We start from the raw sequence: 19,240 nt of genomic DNA, 5'->3' as shown, positions 1-19,240 counted from the left end.
CACTGCAGGTCGATGACCCCACTTGGGAAACACTAGGCTTGCTCATATAAGGAGCCCAGGTGCCGCCAGTGTGCTCAGCGATGGCGTCTGCTCGGTGGCCCTGCCTCATCTTGGCTCTGCTCTCCGGTGTGGCGGTCTCTGGCTTCCCTAGAAGATTATGCCGGCTACTCGGGGTAAATCTGCCCCCTCTTCACCATCTGGCAGGCAGAGGGGCCAGGCCGGCAGTCCTGTGTGTAGGGTGCGGAGGAGGCAGAGGTTGGGCGGTGAGCTGCAGGGAACAGAGCTGGTATGCGGGGAACTGGGCTCCAGACCTGCTCCCTAATCCTGGGCAAGGCTCTTAAATCTCCTGGGCCTCTGTTTCCCTACCCGTCAGGTGGGTGATGCTGCACGATCAGCTCACCTCACTGAGGGGCTGTGAAGGTCCACGTCTGAGACAAGGGTAGAGGCCTCTAGGAATGGCCGAGCTGAGCCATGTGGGGTACAGTGGTGGTGGGGTCTGGATGAGGCCTCAGGGGCCTGGGGCCCAGGGAAGGGCAGAGTGAGTCAGGGTATATGGGGCAGGGGAAGAGCTCTGGCTTTGGTCCTCCTTGCCCTGATCCCCCCGGTGAACTGGAGATCTTCCCTCCCTGCACCTCAGTTTCCCCATCTGTTCAGAGCCCTTCCTACTCCGACATGTGGCTCTGGGTGGGTCCATGTCCAGAGGCCCCTCAAGGTGTGTGTGGGGGGGTCACTGCTGAACCTTGGCCTCAGCCCAGAGCCTATTGCCAAGCCACTGTAGCCTTGGACTTGGCCTGACCCCTGTGTTTGTCTGTTTTTGCAGAAACGGAGCCTCCCGGAAGCGGTGAGAACTTTCACCAGGGATGGGGCAGGGCAGGGCAGGACGGAGCTAGTTGCCCAACAGCGGAAGGAGTGGGCCACAATGGCAGGTCCCTCCAGCTGGCAAACAGCCTATGGCCCCCTGCCCTCGCAGACCCCCGCCGTGATTCCAGAGCCCTGGGAAAGAGCACCACGGAACCATGGCCCTCGGACCCGCTGATAGAGCAGAGGACCGCCCTTCCACGAGTCCATCTTCCCACAAACACTTACCGAGCACTAGTCAGGCCCCATGCACAGGGCAGGAGACACACAGTGAATGGCCCCGTCACACCTTCACGAAGCATCTTTATATCCATGTTTAACCCAGACGTCTCCGTAGAGTGTCCCTTGGTCCATCACCCCGTTGGAAAGAGGGTTTTGGGGGGCACGAAGGCCCTCCCCATGCACTGCCCTCAGATAGGAAACAAGGGCCTATTTGGGAGACAGAAGCAGGCAATTACCAAAGGACACAGGGGGCGGGCTGGGGTGTGTGTGTGGACACGCTCTTTCCAAGCTGAGGTGTGGAAGATGAGCAGGAAGAGCTAGGACCTGGCATGGCTGGAGCACGGGATGAGCAGAGGCAGCACCTGCCTGGAGGCCCCCAGAGCCAGGGGGAAGACTGTCCTGAGGGCGGTGGTGAGAACGGGAGCACTTCAAGTGGCAGAAGGACAGGGTCAGATTTGGGTTTTTATACCATCTCACTGGCTACAGCTGCATGTAAACAGATGATAGAGCTAAGGATGCAGAGTGACCATCAGAACAGTGGTGGCCAATTAAAGGTGGCAACCAAGGATGCTGCCCAGGCTTCTGACATGGGTGACTGGGAGACTGGAGGGGCCACTTACCAGGCAGGAGCTTTGGAGCCCGCAAAGGGGAGCTTGAAGGGGAGAGGCCAGGAGGAAGTCCTGGTTTCCGGGTGCCTCAGGCTGGCTGGTCACCATCTGCTGAACACTGTTCCTCTCCCGCAGGTGGTCGATGGCATCGAAGTCTACGGCACCAAGGTCCACTGCAAGGTGACCTCCCGCTTCGCTCACAATGTCGTCACCACCAGGGCTGTCAACCACGCAGACACTGCCAAGGAGGTTTCTTTCAATGTGGAGCTGCCCAAGACAGCCTTCATCACCAACTTCACCTTGTGGGTGTCATCACGACTGCTGGTTCTGGGCTGGGAGCGGAGTCTGGCTCAGCATGAGTCCCCCAGCAGCTCTCTATCCCTGCAGGACCATTGATGGTGTTACCTACCCTGGGAATGTCAAAGAGAAGGAAGTTGCCAAGAAGCAGTATGAAAAGGCCGTGTCCCAGGGCAAGACAGCTGGCTTGGTCAAGTAAGTGTGGGCCCCCAGGCCTTGGGGAGAACTCAGGGCTGTAAGGGCCCTCAGAGACACAAACAACAGAACAGCAGCCATTATTATCATGATTTGGCAAAATGCGCCGTTATTCTTACAACGTTATCTCATTTTGAATTTGAGGCAACCGAGGCTCAGAGTGGGTAGGGGTCTCCCCCAAGGGTAAGGGACTTGAACCCAAAGCCCAGGAAGGATGGGCTGGTGCTGTCTTTGGGGCAGTCATTGTCTTGCACCCCCATCCAGGGCCTCTGGGAGGAAGCTGGAGAAATTCACCGTCTCAGTCAATGTGGCTGCAGGCAGCAAGGTCACCTTTGAGCTAACCTACGAGGAGCTGCTGAAGAGGCACAAGGGCAAGTACGAGATGTACCTCAAGGTCCAGCCCAAGCAACTGGTCAAGCACTTTGAGGTAATCAGCTGCTCTCCTGCAGCCCCTGCTGAAACTGCTGGGGGCAGGGTGCTGGGAAGGGTCCCTGGGCAGACCTCACAGCAGGGTCAAGAACACAGAAACCCAGCCCCCACCACTTGGTTGAGGAGGCGTGGGGGAATTACAGTGGCGCTGGCTACAGCACCTGGGCCAAGGGGAGGAGGCTGGGCGGCACCTGGCAGATCCAGGTTGGGTGCTGGGCCCTTGGGGGCAACATCACAAAGTGTCTCTGTAATGCTTCTAACTGCTTACATGGGCATTTTACCTACATCAGAGTGGAAAGCCAAAGGAAATGCTTTAGTGGTAGAATCTGGGGCACCATATGGCAGGTAGTAGAAGAGTTCTGGGGTCAGAGTACCCACTTAAAAGCCCTTGTGGTCATTTTCTTGGTGGGAGACAGCAGGCTTGGCTGTCACAGAGTTGTCCTAGAGGCTGCTCCTTGTACATCACTGACCCATCTCCTTGCCCTTGTTGTCCTGGAGGCTGGGCTCTGCACTGTCACTGAGTGACATCTCCTTACCTTTCGCCATTTCAGATCACAGCAGACATCTTCGAGCCCCAGGGCATCAGTACGCTGGATGCTGAAGCCTCGTTCATCACCAATGACCTCTTGAGCAGCGCTCTCACCAAGTCCTTCTCAGGGAAAAAGGTGGTGTAGATGCCCCTCGGGCCTGGGGGGCAGGTGCAGGAACACTGACCCTAGCAGGGCGAGTCTGAACCTGGGGATTTGACTGATGCAAGGGAGAGAGAGACAGAGAGAGAGAGAGAGTGTGCATGTGTGTGTGTGTGGCGGGGGGATAAGTCTGCAACATCCCCTTTCTCCTAGGCCCCCTGGGTCAGGAGTGAGGATGCTGGAGGCAGGGGGCTGCTTGCTGATGATGACCTGCTGGAGGAACTGGGGTCTCAACTGCACTGGGGGACAGGGAAGCCATTTATATAGCCTGGTCCCATTCTACTTTGGGAAGCAGGCAGGGCAGGTTACTGGTCCCTGTTTTACAGATAAGGAGACCGAGGCCAGAGGGAGTTTTTTAGATCTGATTCCACATGAGGGGTGAAAGAAAAAAGGGAACTTTATTCTTGGTACTGGTGGTTGGCTCTGGTCCCCAAGGTCCCCAGCAATTCCAGGGGCCTTGCTGATCATGGGCAGTGGATGAATAAATGTTTATATGGACAGCAAACCTCAGTCAGGACTCCCAGGGTGAGGCCCAAGGAGCATACGCTCAGAGGGCTGCTGGCCTCTGCAGGCGGTGCCCTCACCCAGGGCCCCCTCCCCATTCCCTACTCTGCTCCCTTCCCCCTCCTCTTGGCAACAACACACACAATACCACCCAACATGAAATTCCTTTTCATGGTGCAGAATTCCCCTCCCAAAGTGGCTTCTTAGTGCAGGCAGAGCTAAGGGACTTGTGGGCCCAGTGAGCAGGAAGAGTGAAAGTCTGGCTCAGATAAGGCCCCTGGCCTCCAAGGAGCTCCAGATCTCCGAAGGGAAGAGAGGTGCTCAGAAAGGCTGAGCACCCCAGAGGGTGGCAGGACTGCCCAGGCACCTACCTACAGGCTCCTCGCCATGAGGACTGCACCGTGCTCCCCAGGGCAGCCCCGCGCTGAGGTCTGCAGAGGGCAGGCCCTGGCCAAGCTGAGCAAGGCTGGCCACCACCCTCCCTCAGGGCCACGTGTCCTTCAAGCCCAGCTTGGATCAACAACGTTCATGCCCAACCTGTACGGACTCCCTCCTCAAAGGAGATTTTATCATCACCTATGACGTGAACAGAGAGTCTCCAGCCAATGTGCAGGTAGGTACCCGCCGACTGGCTCTGCCAGGCTGGTAGATTCCCCACCATGGTGGAGTGAGGGCTGATGCGGGGAGGGGCTGCAGCTTCATCTAGTGAGACACCCTTGATCCTCAGCCCAAGGATGAGTTTCCTGCAAGGTGTGGGGACGATAGGTAGTCCAGAGCCTTCATGTGGCACCCCTGGAGGGGTGGAAAGGACATCTTTATTTTGGGCTGGTTAACGGCTGCGTCCTATTTGCAAGGGCAGCCAACGTGAGGTTGCTGAAGGGATACTGGCCTCCTCTCTCTCTCTCCCCTTTCCAGATCGTCAATGGCTACTTCGTGCACTTCTTTGCACCTCAAGGCCTTCCGGTGGTGCCCAAGAACGTGGTCTTCGTGATTGACGTCAGTGGCTCCATGCACGGTCGGAAAATGGAGCAGGTACTCTCCTTGGGGCAAAGGGGGTGGGGGTGGGACGTGTGGGAGGGAGAGAGAGATTTTTAAAAAGTGGACGAAGCCAATATTTCCAGTGAAAGATGGGAAAGGGGGACAGGATTCTAAAAAGGCACAAATCATCTGCCCCTTTTTTTGCAGATGGCATGGGCCTCACCGCCAGCCCAGGCTGGGAAGACATCTTCTTGTCTGCTTGTCTTTCTCCTTCCCAGACAAAGGATGCCCTCCTCAAAATTCTGGAGGATGTGAAAGAGGATGACTACCTGAATTTCATCCTGTTCAGTGGAGGTGTGACCACTTGGAAAGACACTTTAGTTCAAGCCACTCCTGAGAACATCCAGGAGGCCCGGAAATTTGTGATGAATATTCGTGACCAAGGAAGTAAGAACAGAGGGGAGGGAGCCACATCCTGCCACTCCTGTCTGCCTGAGCAGCCTATCTCCCTCCTGCCTTGGGGCAGAGTCTCTGCTGGTCCAGGCCCGGCAGACCCTGGCTGGGGGTAGAGGTGGGGGTGGGGAGTCCTGAGGCTAGATACTGGGGTGTCTTCTTTGTGGTCTAGGGAAAGCCATTCTTTCTGTTTCTAACCTGTGATCCTGGTGCCCCACTAGCCCCAGCAAGATACCCTTATCCATGGCAGTTTTGTATGAAAGATGACAAGTGATGTCTATACTGTTCCCCACTCCTCCCTGTGAGAGGGGCTGGGAGTCCATTTGACTGTTCTCCAAATGCTCTTACAATCACTGTGTGCATCTATCCTTCCGGCAGCCCTGAGAGGCTGGTCTTTTTACTCATTTGAAAGACTAAGTCATTCATTCATCACTCACTGAGTCATTCAGTCGATATTTACTGAGTACCACCACATATGGGCAGGCAGGGTCCCTGGGCACGTGAGCAGGGCCTGCTGTCTCGACCTCCTCCACCCTGACACCCTGAGGACACGCTCCCACGGTGCCGTCTGTCTGTCTGTGTGCCAGTGACCAACATCAACGACGCGCTGCTGAAGGGCATCAGTATGCTGAACAAGGCCCGGGAGGAGTACAGAGTCCTGGAGAGGAGCACCTCCATCGTCATCATGTTGACCGACGGGGACGCCAATGTGGGTGAGGCAGCGGGTGTAACTCTGGCTGCCGCTCCTGGCTCTGTAGCTGGCGTGCTGCAAGACCTTGGGCAGCTCTCTCCAGGGTCCCCCATGGTCTGTGAGCCCCTCAAGGGCAGGGCCCTGCCTCCCTGCCAGGCCTTCCCACGTCTGCCTCTACAAGGGCTGGTGGCCATGACTCCGCCAACTGCACGTGTAGGAGTCAGATCTGTCCAGACAGCTTCTCCTGACAGCCGCCGGGGCTGTGGCTGGAGCGTGAACACCTCCTTCTCCTGTAGGTGAAAGCAGACCTGAAAAAATCCAAGAGAATGTGCGGAATGCCATTGGTGGCAAGTTCCCCTTATATAACCTGGGCTTTGGCAACAATCTGAATTATAACTTCCTGGAGCGTATGGCCCTGGAGAACCACGGGCTTGCCCGCCGCATTTATGAGGATTCCGATGCCAACGTGCAGTTGCAGGTATGTCTTATCTTGCACACCTCTGGGAATAAGGAGCTCACTACTTCCTCAGGAAACTGTTCCACTGTGTGACAATTTCGGTTATTAGAAAGAACTTCCTCTTGGGTTGAAATCTACCTCTGGTTATCTCTTACCCATCCATACTGGTTCTGATTTTGTCTGTGGGCTACACAGAACAGACCTGCTTCCTCTGTAGGATTGCCAGATCAAATACAAGACATCCAGTTAAATATGAATTTCTCATAAACAGCAAATAATTTTTTAGCAAGCATGCTCCAGATATTGCATAGGACACTGTATTAGTTTACTAGTGCTGCCTTAACAAATTACCATAAACTGGGTGGCTTCCACAACAGAAATTTATCGTCTCACAGTTCTGGAGGCTAGAACTCCAAAATCAAGGTGTCGGCAGGGCTGGCTCCTTCTGAGAGCTGCGAGGGAAGGATCTGTTCCAGGCCTCTCTCCTTGGCCTGTAGATGGCCATTTTCTCCCTGTATCTTCACATCATCTTCTCTGTGTGCATGTCTGTCTCTGGGTCCAAATTTCCCCCTTTCATAGGGACACCAGTCGGATTGGATTGGAGTCCATCCTGAACACTTCATTTTAACTTGATTACCTCTGTAAAGGCCCTTTCCCCAAATAAGGTCATGCCCTGAGGTACTGGGGGTAAGGATTTTAACCTATGTATTTTGAGGGTACACAATTCATCCCATGACAGCTGTATTTATACTAAAAAGTCACTTGTCATTTACCTGATATTCAAGTTTAACTCATGTCCTGTATTTTCATTTGCTAAATCTGGTACCCTCCCCCTCCTCCCTGGCACAGGTGACTGCTTCTCCACCTCTGCAGTGGACACCCCCGGCCTTCCTCCTGTCAGTCTCCGGGTCTCCATGCTCTCACCCCACATCGCCTTCTTTAGTCGGCTTCCACCCTTCCTTCTTACTTTCGTTCCAACAAACATTTCTTGAGTCCTTTCTATGTGCCAAGAACTCTGTCCTTTCCTTTTCTATTCCTCCCAGTCTCTACCTGGGGGGAGGGGGGAACACGGTGAGGAAGGGCACCCCCAAACTGAAGGGCACAGTCAGGGCCACATGGAAGTAGAGATCAGGAGCCAGGACTGGCCCAGCCCGGGAAACTCAACAACCCGCGGAGGCGCCAGTGGGAGCCTGCCCACCCTGTCCTCTCTCTGCCCGCCCTGGTGGCCTGAGATGAGCAGGTCCCCTATCTGGACTCCAGGGCTTCTATGAGGAGGTGGCCAACCCGCTGCTGACAGATGTGGAGATGGAGTACCCTGAGAACGCCATCCTGGACCTCACCCAGAACAGTTACCAGCACTTCTACGACGGCTCTGAGATTGTGGTGGCTGGGCGCCTGGCAGATGAGGACATGAACAGCTTTAAGGCGGACGTGAAGGGCCACGGGGTAAGCTGGGCCGGGGCCCGGCTGTGCGCTGGGGATGGGGGATCCGCACGGATAGGGCTCCAGCCTCCTGGCTGACGGCCCAGCAGTAGCAGCTCCTGAACAAGGCCCACCTGGCTCCTGGCTCCAGGCCTCCAGCCTCTCACCTTCTCCCACCCCTGCCCCAGGCCATCAACGACCTGACATTCACTGAGGAGCTGGACATGAAGGAGATGGAGAAGGCCCTGAAGGAGCGGGACTACATTTTTGGGAACTACATTGAGCGGCTCTGGGCCTACCTCACTATCGAGCAGCTGCTGGAGAAATGGTGACCCTGGCCCACCTCTCACACGGCCGGGCCCCGCACTCAGCCCCCGGCACTGCCCCAGCACCTACCTGTGAAGCCCCCTGTGCTGGCTATGCTCCGGGGGGAGCCCACGAGGAGGAAACTTACACCCCAGGAAGTGCACCTCCACGCCCACTCCAGCTGCCCTGCCCTCTTCTTGGCCAGGCCCCATGGCCCGTTTTCCCTGGAGTAGAGCCGGGTCCATCATCTGGGGCTCAAGCAGCAGGCTGGGAGCACCTCGAGGGCAGGGGTGGGCCTTAGCATCCTGTTCCAAGCACCCAGCATGGGCCCACAGAGATGTTGATGCTGAACACAACCAAAGGCTGGGACCCCAGCCCTCAGCCACAGGGAGCAGAGCTCGGGCCCATGCGAGAGGGCCGTGTCAGCCTTCTGTTAAGTGGGCTCGGCCAGGAAAGCCGCTGGCGCTCAGCATGTGAACACTATCATGACTGATGGTTGCAGTGGCCATCTCGAGCCCCTTGTATTTTTCAGGTGGGGAAACTGAGGTCCAGAGAGGAATCAGGGCATGTCCGTCTGTCCCAGGGAGCTGGTGAACCAGTTTTTTCTGAGTGCTAGTGGGCTCTATCCTGGGGGACCCCACTGGGAGGGGTGGAGGAGGGTCCTGGGCTGACCCTCCCACCCCGCCCCTCCCCACAGCAAGAATGCCCATGGCGAGGAGAAGGAGAACCTCACAGCCCAGGCCTTGGACCTGTCCCTCAAGTACCACTTCGTGACTCCACTGACCTCCATGGTGGTGACCAAGCCTGAGGACAACGAGAACAAGACAGCCATTGCCGACAAGCCTGGGGAAGGTGGGCACGGAGGGTAGGGGCCAGAACTCAGAGGCCTTCTTCCAGGCCCCTGGCCTTAGGTGCCCTGAAGAGAAGGGGGCCAGGCTGAGGAGACCAGACCTTCTGAGAAGCGCAGGTCCTGGGGGCATCGAAGGAAAACTGGCCAAGGGATGGGGAGGGTGTTGTAGAGGGAGCGAAGCCATTAGTGTGAATAGGAGCCTCGAAGTTTCTAAAAGGGCACAGTGCCCAGGGTCATTTCCAGGAAAGGGACTTAGGCTGCAGCATGGAAGGGTTCAGTTAGACAAGAAGAAGCACTTCTGACCTAAAAGTTAGGCCTGGAGCAGGTGCCTGGGGACTGTGAGAGGAAGCGGCCCTGAGAGCTGGAGGCTGGGACCAGGCCTGCTCAACCAGACCCCAAGAGGGGGGTCCTGAGTGTCCCTGCAACTGGCACAGGCCATGGGGGTTGGGGCTGGGAGGTAAAGAGCCGGTCTGGGCCAGGCCTCTGCCTCCAGGAGCTCTTGGTTCCTGCAGGGGCCACACGAGGCCTGGGGCTGGCTGGCCAGGCAGTAAGTCGGTCACATTGGCCCTGACACCAGGAGTCTGTGTCCTCTAATGCATTTCTCCTCTTCCTCCCTCCCAGGGCCTGTGGATGCAGAAGGTGAGCTTTAGCCACAGCTGGGTGGGTGTCCCAGGAGGACGACAAGAGAGGACCAAGGAGGCCTTTTCAATCATGCTGGGGATGTACTGCCTGGGGAGGGGCCCTCAGGACACCTGGGCTCAGCTCCCAGCTCTGCTGTGAACTCACCAGGGGCCTGGGGCTGGGCTCTGTTCCACTCTGAGCCTAAGGGTTCTCGTCAGTTGACTGACGGTAGCTTCCCCTGCCCAAGGAAGGACAATCAGTATGAAAGTATTCTGTGACCTACAAAAATTAGCAACTCAATTAGCACTCGACTAAACCCACAGCAATCCTTTAAGGGAGTCCTCTCATGGTTCCATTTTACAGTGAGGAAACTGAGGCACAGAGAGGTTAAATCTATTTGCTCAATGACTCAGTCAACAGGAGGCCAAGCCAGGACTTTGGCCCAGGCAGCCTGGTTCCAGCGCCTGCGCTGGAATTCACAGCACTTTGCGTTTCTCTCATTGTAAAATTTGACCATCACCCGCCCCACAAGCCCACCACCACCAGTCAGGGCCTCCCCAGCCCCTACCGGCCTGCCTTGTCTCTATCCATACAGGCTGTCCTAACCAAGCAGTATATTTGGAATGGGTCATGGCTTTGCCCTCTGAACAGCCCTGTGAAATGTAGTCACTGTGCGTGTGTGTGTGTGTGTGTGTGTGTGTGTGTGTGTGTGTGCCCGCCTGCGTCTGGGTGGGTGTTTTACTACCAAAGACAACAATCACCTGTGAGCCTCATCCCACCCTGGGGGTGGGAGTTCAGGGGTGGGGGACGGCATTGCTCCTGACACAGAAACTGACTGACGGCTTGCATTTTAGCTGCGTGGAAGCGCTGAGCCCCGGTATTAACACTACACCCATATTACCCACCAGCCCTAGAAAGGAGTTTCCTAGGCATGTCCCATTTCTAAAGCCTAAACTTAGGGGGTCATATTCCCACCCTCTATCTGTCAGCGTTGGGGCCCCACTGGGGACCAGCAGCTCCGAGACAGGTAGAAGGCATGGGGTTGGGCGGAGGGAACCCCTAGACCTTGCTCACGCCTGCCCTTTGGCTTCTTTTTTCAGTGATCCCCTCCATGGCTTACCTGAGTGAGTATGTGCCCGCTGCCACAGAGCGTGGCCCTGTGCCGTCCCCCTCCGGAGTCTTTCCTGAATCAGCTCTCTGGGACAGGCAGATGGCTGGGGGGTCCTGAGGAGACGAGGGTTTAAGAGCATTAGGGAGCAGGAGGGGAGAGGCATGAACCGAACTCTGGGTGGGGGTCCTGGACCCTCCCCGCCTGCTTGTTTAGCTCAGCCCTCTCTCCCTTTGCGTCCACAGCCAACTCCCAGCCTCCCCAGACAACCTACTACGGTGAGTTCCCCAGCTCCTGGGGCGTGGCCCAGGGCCCAGGGCCAAGCGCCTCCTACCTGTCTAGGAGTCCATCCCACGGGGACTAGGAGGCAAGGGGAGGGCCCCGGAACAGTGAGAGACCCTGGAAGCCAGCCCTTTCTCTATGTGCACTCAGTGGATGGGGACCCCCACTTCATCATCCAAGTTCCAGAGAAGGACGATGCCATCTGCTTCAACATCGACAAAGACCCAGGCACAGTGCTGCGCCTCATTCAGGACCCTGTCACAGGTGGGGACTGCGGGCTGGGGCCAGGCTTTCTTCCTGGGAGGGCCTGGAGTCCCTAGGATAGGCACATGGACTAGCTCCTCACTCTGCCTATAAGTCACCCATCTTATACGCAGATTACACCCTGTAGGGATTACAGATTCCACCCAGAGCCACAGGCTCCCCTAGTGCCCCCGGGGCCAGTGGTGTTGGGGAGGTGGTTAGAATTAAGTGCAGCCTGGGCATGCAGGCAGGACCTGGCCTGTGTGTAGGGAATCATTTTTGTCTGAACAACACTGGCCCAGGCAAGAGGCAGATCCACAGTGTGGGCCCTCAGCCAGTAGTGTGACCCCCATGTGTCTAAGAACAGACAGGGTTGGCTCTGAAGTCCTGGTATCTCAATGGGGCCCCCACTGGGCTACCCCTCAGTAGGTCTGGCTGAAGGGGAAGGTGTGTCCCTAAAGACCAGCCTGGACTCAGGTCTTGCTGGTCTCTTGCTACCCCGCCCCTCTGGCAGGCCTCACAGTTAACGGGCAGATCATTGGTGAGAAGAGAAGCAGCCTGGACTCCCAGACCAGAAAGACTTACTTTGGCAAGCTGGGCATTGCCAATGCTCAGATGGACTTCCAGATTGAGGTGACACCGGAGAGGATCACCCTGTGGCATGGGGCTGCACAGAGCACGTTCAGCTGGCTGGACACGGTCACGGTCACACAGGATGGGTAAAGCCCCACTACTGGGTCTCTGAGAGGTGCTATAGTGCCAGGGTCTAAGGAGGGATTTGAAGAAATCGCAGGACAGAAGATCCACAGGGCTCACAGGAAAGACCAGTGGCCTCAGAGTTCAGCCCCTGCCTAGGGGAGGGTGACCATGGTGGCCCCCCACCAACCCCTGGGGCCCCCATCAGAGGCAGTATTGGTAGCTAGACAGTGCACAGGACTGACCTTGAAGGAAGGGCTGTGTGGACGAAAGCATTAGGTGGACCTGGCAAGCAAGCTGAGAGTGACCAAGATCCCTACATGCATCGTGTCTGGCTGAACTCACTTGTTCTCAAACTCCTCAGCCTCTCGTGTCTTCAGATCACCCCAAGCTGGGTGGGCAGGGCAGCGGTGTTAGTTCCACAGAGGCTCAGAGAGGGGCAGAACCTGCCCAATGTTGCACAGGAAGCCAGTGGTGGAGCTGGGGTTCGATCCCGGGCCTCCAGATGCCCAGGACAGCCCCTTCTCCTGCTTACAGAGGAGCAGGGACCCACTCAGTGGAGTGCACAGTCAACATGCATAAGCGTCTTCTCTCCAGCACCCCTGACATAGTTTCTGGAATCTGTGTGCTCTCAGGTGTCATGTCTCCTGCTGAGATACCCTTGATTCAGATGCCTGGTGTCATGGCCACTGGGCCTCACTGCTGACCTCCTCTTCTCTCCTAGACTGTCTGTGACGATCGACAGGAAGAACATGGTGGTCTCCTTTGGAGATGGGGTTACTTTTGTGGTTGTCTTGCATCAGGTGTGGAAGAAACAGCCCATCCACCATGACTTCCTGGGCTTCTATGTGGTGGACAGTCATCGGATGTCAGCACAGACACATGGGCTGCTGGGTACGAAATGTTCAAGCCTCAGGTTGTTCAGGCCACATGGTGGAGGGAAAAAGCCATGCAAAGGGCCAGCCTAACCACCCTGGACCCAGGGCTCAACACCTCATCCAGCCTTTGCATCTACCTTGGAAGACCAGTGGCCATGTCACATATGGTGGTGGCAGGGCTGACAGTGTGAATGTTTTTATTCCCAGGACAATTCTTCCACCCCTTTGACTTTAAAGTGTCTGACGTCCACCCAGGCTCTGACCCCACAAAGCCAGATGCCACAATGGTGGTGAAGAACCATCGGCTGACAGTTACCCGGTGAGGAGACTCTACTGACGTCCTCACCCTGCCCTGTCACAAGACAGGAGGAAGGAGCGCTCTCTGCCCACGTACATCAGCCCAGCTGGCTCTTGTCGTCTGTGGGGCATCCTTGTTTCCCTCTGGGGTCTTGGCCCCCTCTAACTGGGAAAAGGCCAAATCTGACCCCCTAGAAGGAGTAACCACAAGGCCTCATTCTTGACCAGAGTTTGGACTCCTAGAATTGGCAACTTCACACGCCTTTTCAACCTTAGGTCCTTGGGCGCAGCAGCCATCTTGCCTACCCCGTGTATCACAGCATCTCTCTCCTTTCTCCCAGGGGCTCCCAGAAGGACTACAGGAAGGACATCAGCATTGGCACAAAAGTTGCCTGCTGGTTCGTCCACAACAATGGGCAAGGGCTGATTGACGGCGTCCACAGCGACTACATTGTCCCCAGCCTGTTCTGAGTGGACATGCCAGCTCCTACTGAGGCGGCTGGCAGGGCTTGCATGGCATCTGGAACGGAGGCACAGAGTGGGGCCTGATGGAGGGCTGTGACAGTAAAGGCCAAGGAGAAACCGGACGGCTACCAGTGTCTGCATGCTTCCATGAGCCCCTGCTCCAGGGGACAGGCAGCTCGAAGGAAGGGCTGGCTGCTAGGAAGGCAACTTCCTGGGCCTCTCCACCGATGCGGCTGAAAGACACGGTTGGTTGGGGTGGTGCTATGGGGGGTTAAACACGTGATGCTTGGGGAAGGAAAGAATCAAGAATTGACTCGAGAGCAAAGAGGCTCAGAAGTCGGGAAGGACGGACTACATTTCAGCGTTCAGGAGGGTCAGAGGAAAAGTCAGGGTCGCGGCTCACAAGCTCTTACCAGGACCTTTAGGCCTGAAGCTCCTTCTACGACTCAGGAGCAAAGAGTGCTCCAGGGCAGACCCAGCCTGCAGCTCATTGTGCACGCCACCCACCCTGCGACTCTAATCATCTCGCCATCCATCTGCCCGCCCATCCCCCGCTCCCCCCAACAACCCATCTATTCAGCAGGTAAACCCAACATTCTGGGGTAGGATCTGGGAGCACATAGTTGAATAACGCAGGTCCTGCTTGCATGGGTACCCAAGTTTCCCTTCAGCTGGGCTGGGGACCCCTGGGATCCTCCAATCACTCCTCATGGTGACCACCTGCTGCACACTCAGTAATTCCTGGGTGGGGTGGGGGTCAGCCAGAGGTTCCTAGAGAAGGGGCTCTGAGGGCTCTCAGCCTGGACAACCCTCTCCCACCCGGACAGCAGCAACTGCCCCTCCCCAGCCCTCCTGCTTCCAGAGACAGCTTTTTTGCAGTGCAGACCTGGTCATCATTCCCTGTCTGAAACCCTATAAATGACATCTCCCACCCAGGGTTCTTGGGACAAAGACAAAAGTCCTTCCTGCGGTCTCTCCCTCTCACTGTCTGCGTTCCAGGCACACAAACTGCTTCCAGTTCTGCAAACACAACCCCTCCTTCCCCAGATCCTTTGCCTCTGCTGTTCTCTCTGCCTGAGGGGCTGACGGCACACTGGGCGGAAGGTACCCGGCTGAAGGAAGTATTGGGTGGCTTCACTTATGGCAGAGTGGGGGACACAGTAAGACCGGAGGAGGTTGCAATCAGATTGGGAAGGGTCTCGAATGCCAGCGGGGTGGGGTGGAGTGGGGTCTGGCCATGGCTCACCAGGAAGTTCTGCTACCTCCCGCTCGAGGGGCCCCTCTGTCTGAGCCAGGACAGGGTTGCCCAGGGCCCACACTGGCTTGGGGGCCTGGAGAGGGCTGGAGAAGGGCAATCCAGGAGGGAACATCTGTCACCAGAAGAGCCCCCGAGGCGCTGTTACCGCTCTAGAGAGAGGGCCACATGAGACAGGGCCCTGGACTGAAAGCGGCAGAGGTCCAGGCTGGGCTGGCAGAAAGGGCCCGGGCCTGGGATGGGACACCCTAAAGTGGGCAGTCCCAGGTCGGCTGAGGAGCCATGTAGCTTTAAGCCAGTCATCTTGAGGTCAGTTTTCACACTTATGAAACGGGGAGAAGGATCCTGCCAGATGGAGCGTGTGAAAGGCATCAGCATGGTAGTTTCTGGTCCTCCTGAGGCGCCTATCTAAAGGTCCTGCTGCTCCAGCTAGCAACAAAACCCAGCGGGCTGGGAGAGGGGCAGCAGGATGTGCCCAGCCCAAATGCTGCCCCCTCCCCCAACACACAGTCAGGGAGGTCTGTCCTCTGCCCAGTCCCACCTTGTCCTGGCTGTGCCTGTCCCTGCCTACAGCCTGTGAAGGCTCCCTGGGCTTTCAGGATAGAAGCCAAGCTCCATGGCGAGGTGTATGCAACTGGTGCTGGCCTGGGGCTGCTTCCCCACCTCGCCAGCATCCCTTCCACCTCACCCCACAGCACCGCTTCCCTTTACCTTCCTGGACTCAGTGCAGTGTCCTGGCTCTGGCCCTGGTGTCCCTGCCCTCCTTTTCCACTGGGCTAACTTTTCTTTATTCTTCAAAACTCAACTCCAGTCCAGTCCCAACCATGACACTACCAGGAAGCCTCCCCTGATATTTCTCAGGTTGGGCAAGATGCCTCCCTCTGGGCTCCTTGTGGCACCTGGTTGTCCTCTGGGTGGCAGCTGTGTCTGTCAGGTGCCCAATGTACCTGCAGCACTCGGCCCAGGGCCTGGACCAAGCAGGTGCTGGAAAGCATGCAGTGAACAAAACAGTGACATGCATGGACCTACTTCCAATTGCTCACAGAGAACTCACGCACTTCAGGTGCTGGCTGGGCCAGAAAGTCACCCAGGACCCCGCTGTTGTGGCACAAATGCCACAGCCCAGCCCAGGTGGCAGCGTCTCGTTCCGCTATGTCAGGGCCAGCCCCACAGCAAGTCCAGCGGAGCCCCCAAAGCTGCTCCCTTGTCTCACAGAACTCTTGTCTGAGCCCCTCTGAGCGACCTTCACAAAGTGACTCTGCCTGAGACCCCTGCCTGCCACCCAGGCTTGATGGGGAGGCAGTAGTGCAGGAAAGAGTGTTCCTGAGTGTTGGGCAAACTTGCTGCTGAAGACCCCTCCCTCCCACCGGCCTCTCTTCTACCCTTCTAGAAAGACTTACTCAGCAAACACCCTGTATAGCTCAAGAGCTGGGAAAAGAATGTTCTCCCTGATCTGGCTTGCTCCCTCTCAGCAAGCAAATGAACTCATTTTCTGCTTTACTCTGGCTGCCAGGAAGCTCAGAGCAAAGCTTTTTTGCTTCTACAGCTTCCCCTACCCTGGTGTCTCTGATTTAACTCTCCTCCTGCTTGGCTCTTTTCTCTTATTTTCATTCTCATGTTTTTTGGTTTTATTCTCTTTATGCTTTTTATTTGTAAGCCAAAGACTTGTGTCATTTTTGAAGAAGTAGGTGAAATAATTATAAATGTTTTGAAAGTATGCTTTGCCTGTGCAAGAATTGGGTGGAATCTTTGGGGTGCCTAACCCTGGGGCACAAACAGGAGAGGAGACCCTCAACAGCCCAAGCTCCTGGGAACAGACCCTTGCTTCCCTCCTGGGACTGGGGCCTCATCTCTGACTCCTCTGTCTTCCACTGCCAGCTTCTCTGCAAGGTGGTGAGAAGACAGGCCTGTTCCTGAGCACAGGTGTGAAAATCAAATTATGTCTGGCAAATCCCACTGCAAAAGGGCCCAAAAGTTTGCTGAGAATGACGAACTTCTACCCAGGTCACTTTTCTTCTTTTGAGTCAAAACTGGTTTTCATGGACCATGTCACCATAAAGCAGAGTGAACGCTGCTCCCAGGAGTGTTCTCCTGCCCTAGGCCCCCAGCAAGAGCAACGTTTTGACTGGGTGGTTTAAATCTCTCTAAATCTTAGTTTCCCTGCCTGAGACATGAAGGGACCAGACTGAAAGCTCTCCACGGGCCTTTCTGGCCTCAGGCCTTTGCAGGGTTGATGGCGGATGATTCTAATGTTACACACGCTACGTGTCCAGGATGTGATCCTGAGGCTCTGGGATTTGGCCAGATGGGACCAGAGATGCCCACTCCCTGGGTTCACACCACCTGTCTTTATTTTAATGAGCGCAAATACCTCTCCCCATGATGTTACAGGACCCATAGGTGGCCCTGTGGTCGCAGGGTGGCAGCCATCTGCACCCAGCAGGCGGCACGGTGGGTGGGCATAACTCCTTGCATCAGAACTACAGCTCCACAGACCAGCAGGAAATCTCCGTTCCCGGGGGCCCCTCTTGGTAGTCCAGCTTGAGCTCTCTGGGATGGACAGACAGACAGGTGGTCAGCATGTCTCAGGTTGGGTGGGAAGAGAGGGAGACAGCTAGGGATAGGAATGTGGAAGGTGGAGGGTCTTGGGGTCCCTTAGAGTTCCCTCCAGCACAGGCTGACAAGGCCTGGCCACCCAAGGGCACCCAGCTGTGTGTGGTCTCCAGGGGCCAGGGCTCTAGGAATTCAGGGGGAGTTTCCTACTACTCCCAACTCACTCTAGTGATCTCTGGGCTGGTATGTTTTCTGTGGGTCTGAGTTGACCATCCTTTGTGGGGCCACTGAAAGCTGGGTCAGACTTGTCTAACCTGACACCTGACTGTCTAGTTCCCAGGCAGGGACAGAGGAGGAGTGGGGGTCTCAGAGCCCGGCTCCCAGCCCCACCCCTGGCCGGGCTCAGTGGCCTGTTGTGCTGAGTCACCTGGTGGCAGAGTGGTCATGCCCCTGGACCTTCAGTGTTCGCTTGCTGTCATCTGCTGCTGCCAGGGGCTCCCAGAGCACGTCCTGGTAAAACTGGCCTGAGACACAAAGGGCGGGTCAGCGAGGAATAAAGACGGAGGGAGGCTGGGGGACGTGCAGAGGTGATGGCATTGCCTGTTCACAGGCAGAGGCGGTTTTTGATGACGTCCCGAGCCACGTACCAAGGGTCCCATTGATGTGCCTGGAGAAGCGGTCAGTGTCCCGCAGAAGGAGCCGGAGCCCCGCCCCAGGGCTGTCCCAGGACAGCAGGCCGATGGTCACTCTGTCAGGGCTGCTGAGCAGCAGAAGCCCCGCCTTGTCCATGGTCATCTTGAGACTGTGGGGAAACCTGTGTCCTGAGCAGGAAGGGAGGCAAGGAGGTGCCCACAGGGGGCGTGGGCAGCAGCATGGCAGTGGGCAGGGGCTGCCCTCCTGTCCTCAGGATCTCCTAGTGTGGCCTTTGGTGGAAGGTTCCTTCAATCTTCTGGGCTTCAGTTTCCTCAGTCAACTGGGACCAAGGTTAACTTACTGATACCTGGTTATCCCAGCATTTTATATATTCTTTATGTGCATCTTCTGCAGCTCATGAAAGTATGTGGACGTTCAATCACCACGATTGATAGGAATCCTTTATTCCATCTTCTAGTGTGTATGTCCAAGGCACAGAAATGCTATTGATCTTTGTGTGCCTACCAGATAGCAGGAAACTAAGATCTTTTATGAAACTGGGAGCTTTTCAGGTGAGCCCCTCAGATTTGCCAGCTGTGCACTCATGTATCAAGTGGGAACCAGTCTCTTCGGAGGGGCTGGGTAAGAGGGAGCGGACAACATACTCAGCACAGGCTGGGGGCTCAGAGAACACGGCTCGAAGAGGGCCAGGGTCCTTGGCCTCTCTCCCAGGCCCCTCGTGACTCCCAGAGCAGGAGAGCTACCTCTGCAAGGCTCCACACAGGGGAAGCCCCACAAGAAGAGGTCGCCATCCTTCTCCAGTACCTCCCAGCTGCCCGGTGTTGATGTCAGAGGGACCTGTCTCTCCTTAATAGAGCTTCAAAGTTAAGGATGACAATTATAACCTCCCCTGATGGACAGCACTCTCCAACCTCTCGTTCTCAGGGTTACCTCACCACATAGCGAGCGCACCTTCCCGCATGCCCAGTGGGCACCGTACTGTCTGTGGGCAAAGTGCTCCCCGACCACATTCTCTCACTGGACCATCCCCTCAGCCCTCCGACTCAGGGCCGGATGATTATCCCTAGTTAGAAGTGAGAGGGGCTAAGCAGCCTGCCTAGGGCCACTCAGCAGAGCAGCTCCAAACCACATCATCCCCTGCACAGGACAGTGACCTGGGTTAGGTGTGAGGGTAGCCAGGTCCCCGGGACAACCCCTTGGCACCCTCCAGAGCAGAAGGGGTAGGTACA

General features: G+C 56.5%; 2 protein-coding genes across 7 annotated transcripts in view; one reads left to right on the top strand and one right to left on the bottom strand.

The window, feature by feature from the left end:
• Positions 1-4: 4 nt before the first annotated feature.
• Positions 5-13,555, top strand: ITIH3 (inter-alpha-trypsin inhibitor heavy chain 3). The gene is made up of 22 exons (XM_004267909.3): positions 5-173; positions 821-841; positions 1,824-1,990; positions 2,076-2,180; positions 2,445-2,607; positions 3,161-3,274; positions 4,290-4,415; positions 4,718-4,834; positions 5,059-5,227; positions 5,821-5,946; positions 6,221-6,402; positions 7,642-7,827; positions 7,992-8,131; positions 8,807-8,961; positions 9,581-9,598; positions 10,681-10,704; positions 10,934-10,966; positions 11,121-11,234; positions 11,728-11,932; positions 12,634-12,803; positions 12,995-13,106; positions 13,426-13,555. The coding sequence occupies exons 1-22, from the start codon at positions 81-83 to the stop codon at positions 13,553-13,555; spliced, it is 2,670 nt and encodes an 889-aa protein (XP_004267957.2). The 5' UTR covers positions 5-80.
• The window catches only part of ITIH4 (inter-alpha-trypsin inhibitor heavy chain 4), a 21,305-nt gene continuing 14,867 nt past the window's right edge, over positions 12,803-19,240 (bottom strand). For 4 of the 6 annotated variants that reach the window (XR_007479728.1, XR_007479729.1, XR_007479726.1 and 1 more), the window contains 4 exons: positions 18,005-18,159; positions 17,785-17,881; positions 17,176-17,354; positions 13,127-13,782 (listed from right to left, as the gene is read on the bottom strand). Coding sequence is in view for 1 of the 6 variants with exons in the window: in XM_033424587.2 (XP_033280478.1) it covers positions 17,285-17,354; positions 17,785-17,881; positions 18,005-18,159 (322 nt within the window). In the remaining 5 variants the exon portion in view is untranslated. Of the gene's footprint in view, positions 13,783-17,137; positions 17,355-17,784; positions 17,882-18,004; positions 18,160-19,240 lie in introns of those variants that run through there. The other 2 variants (XR_007479730.1, XM_033424587.2) reach the window with 2 other exon arrangements.

This window comes from Orcinus orca, chromosome 10, assembly GCF_937001465.1.
Source record: "Orcinus orca chromosome 10, mOrcOrc1.1, whole genome shotgun sequence".
Taxonomy (NCBI): domain Eukaryota; kingdom Metazoa; phylum Chordata; class Mammalia; order Artiodactyla; family Delphinidae; genus Orcinus; species Orcinus orca.
Note: the sequence above shows the minus strand (reverse complement) of the source record. Positions and strands in the feature narration are given on the sequence as shown.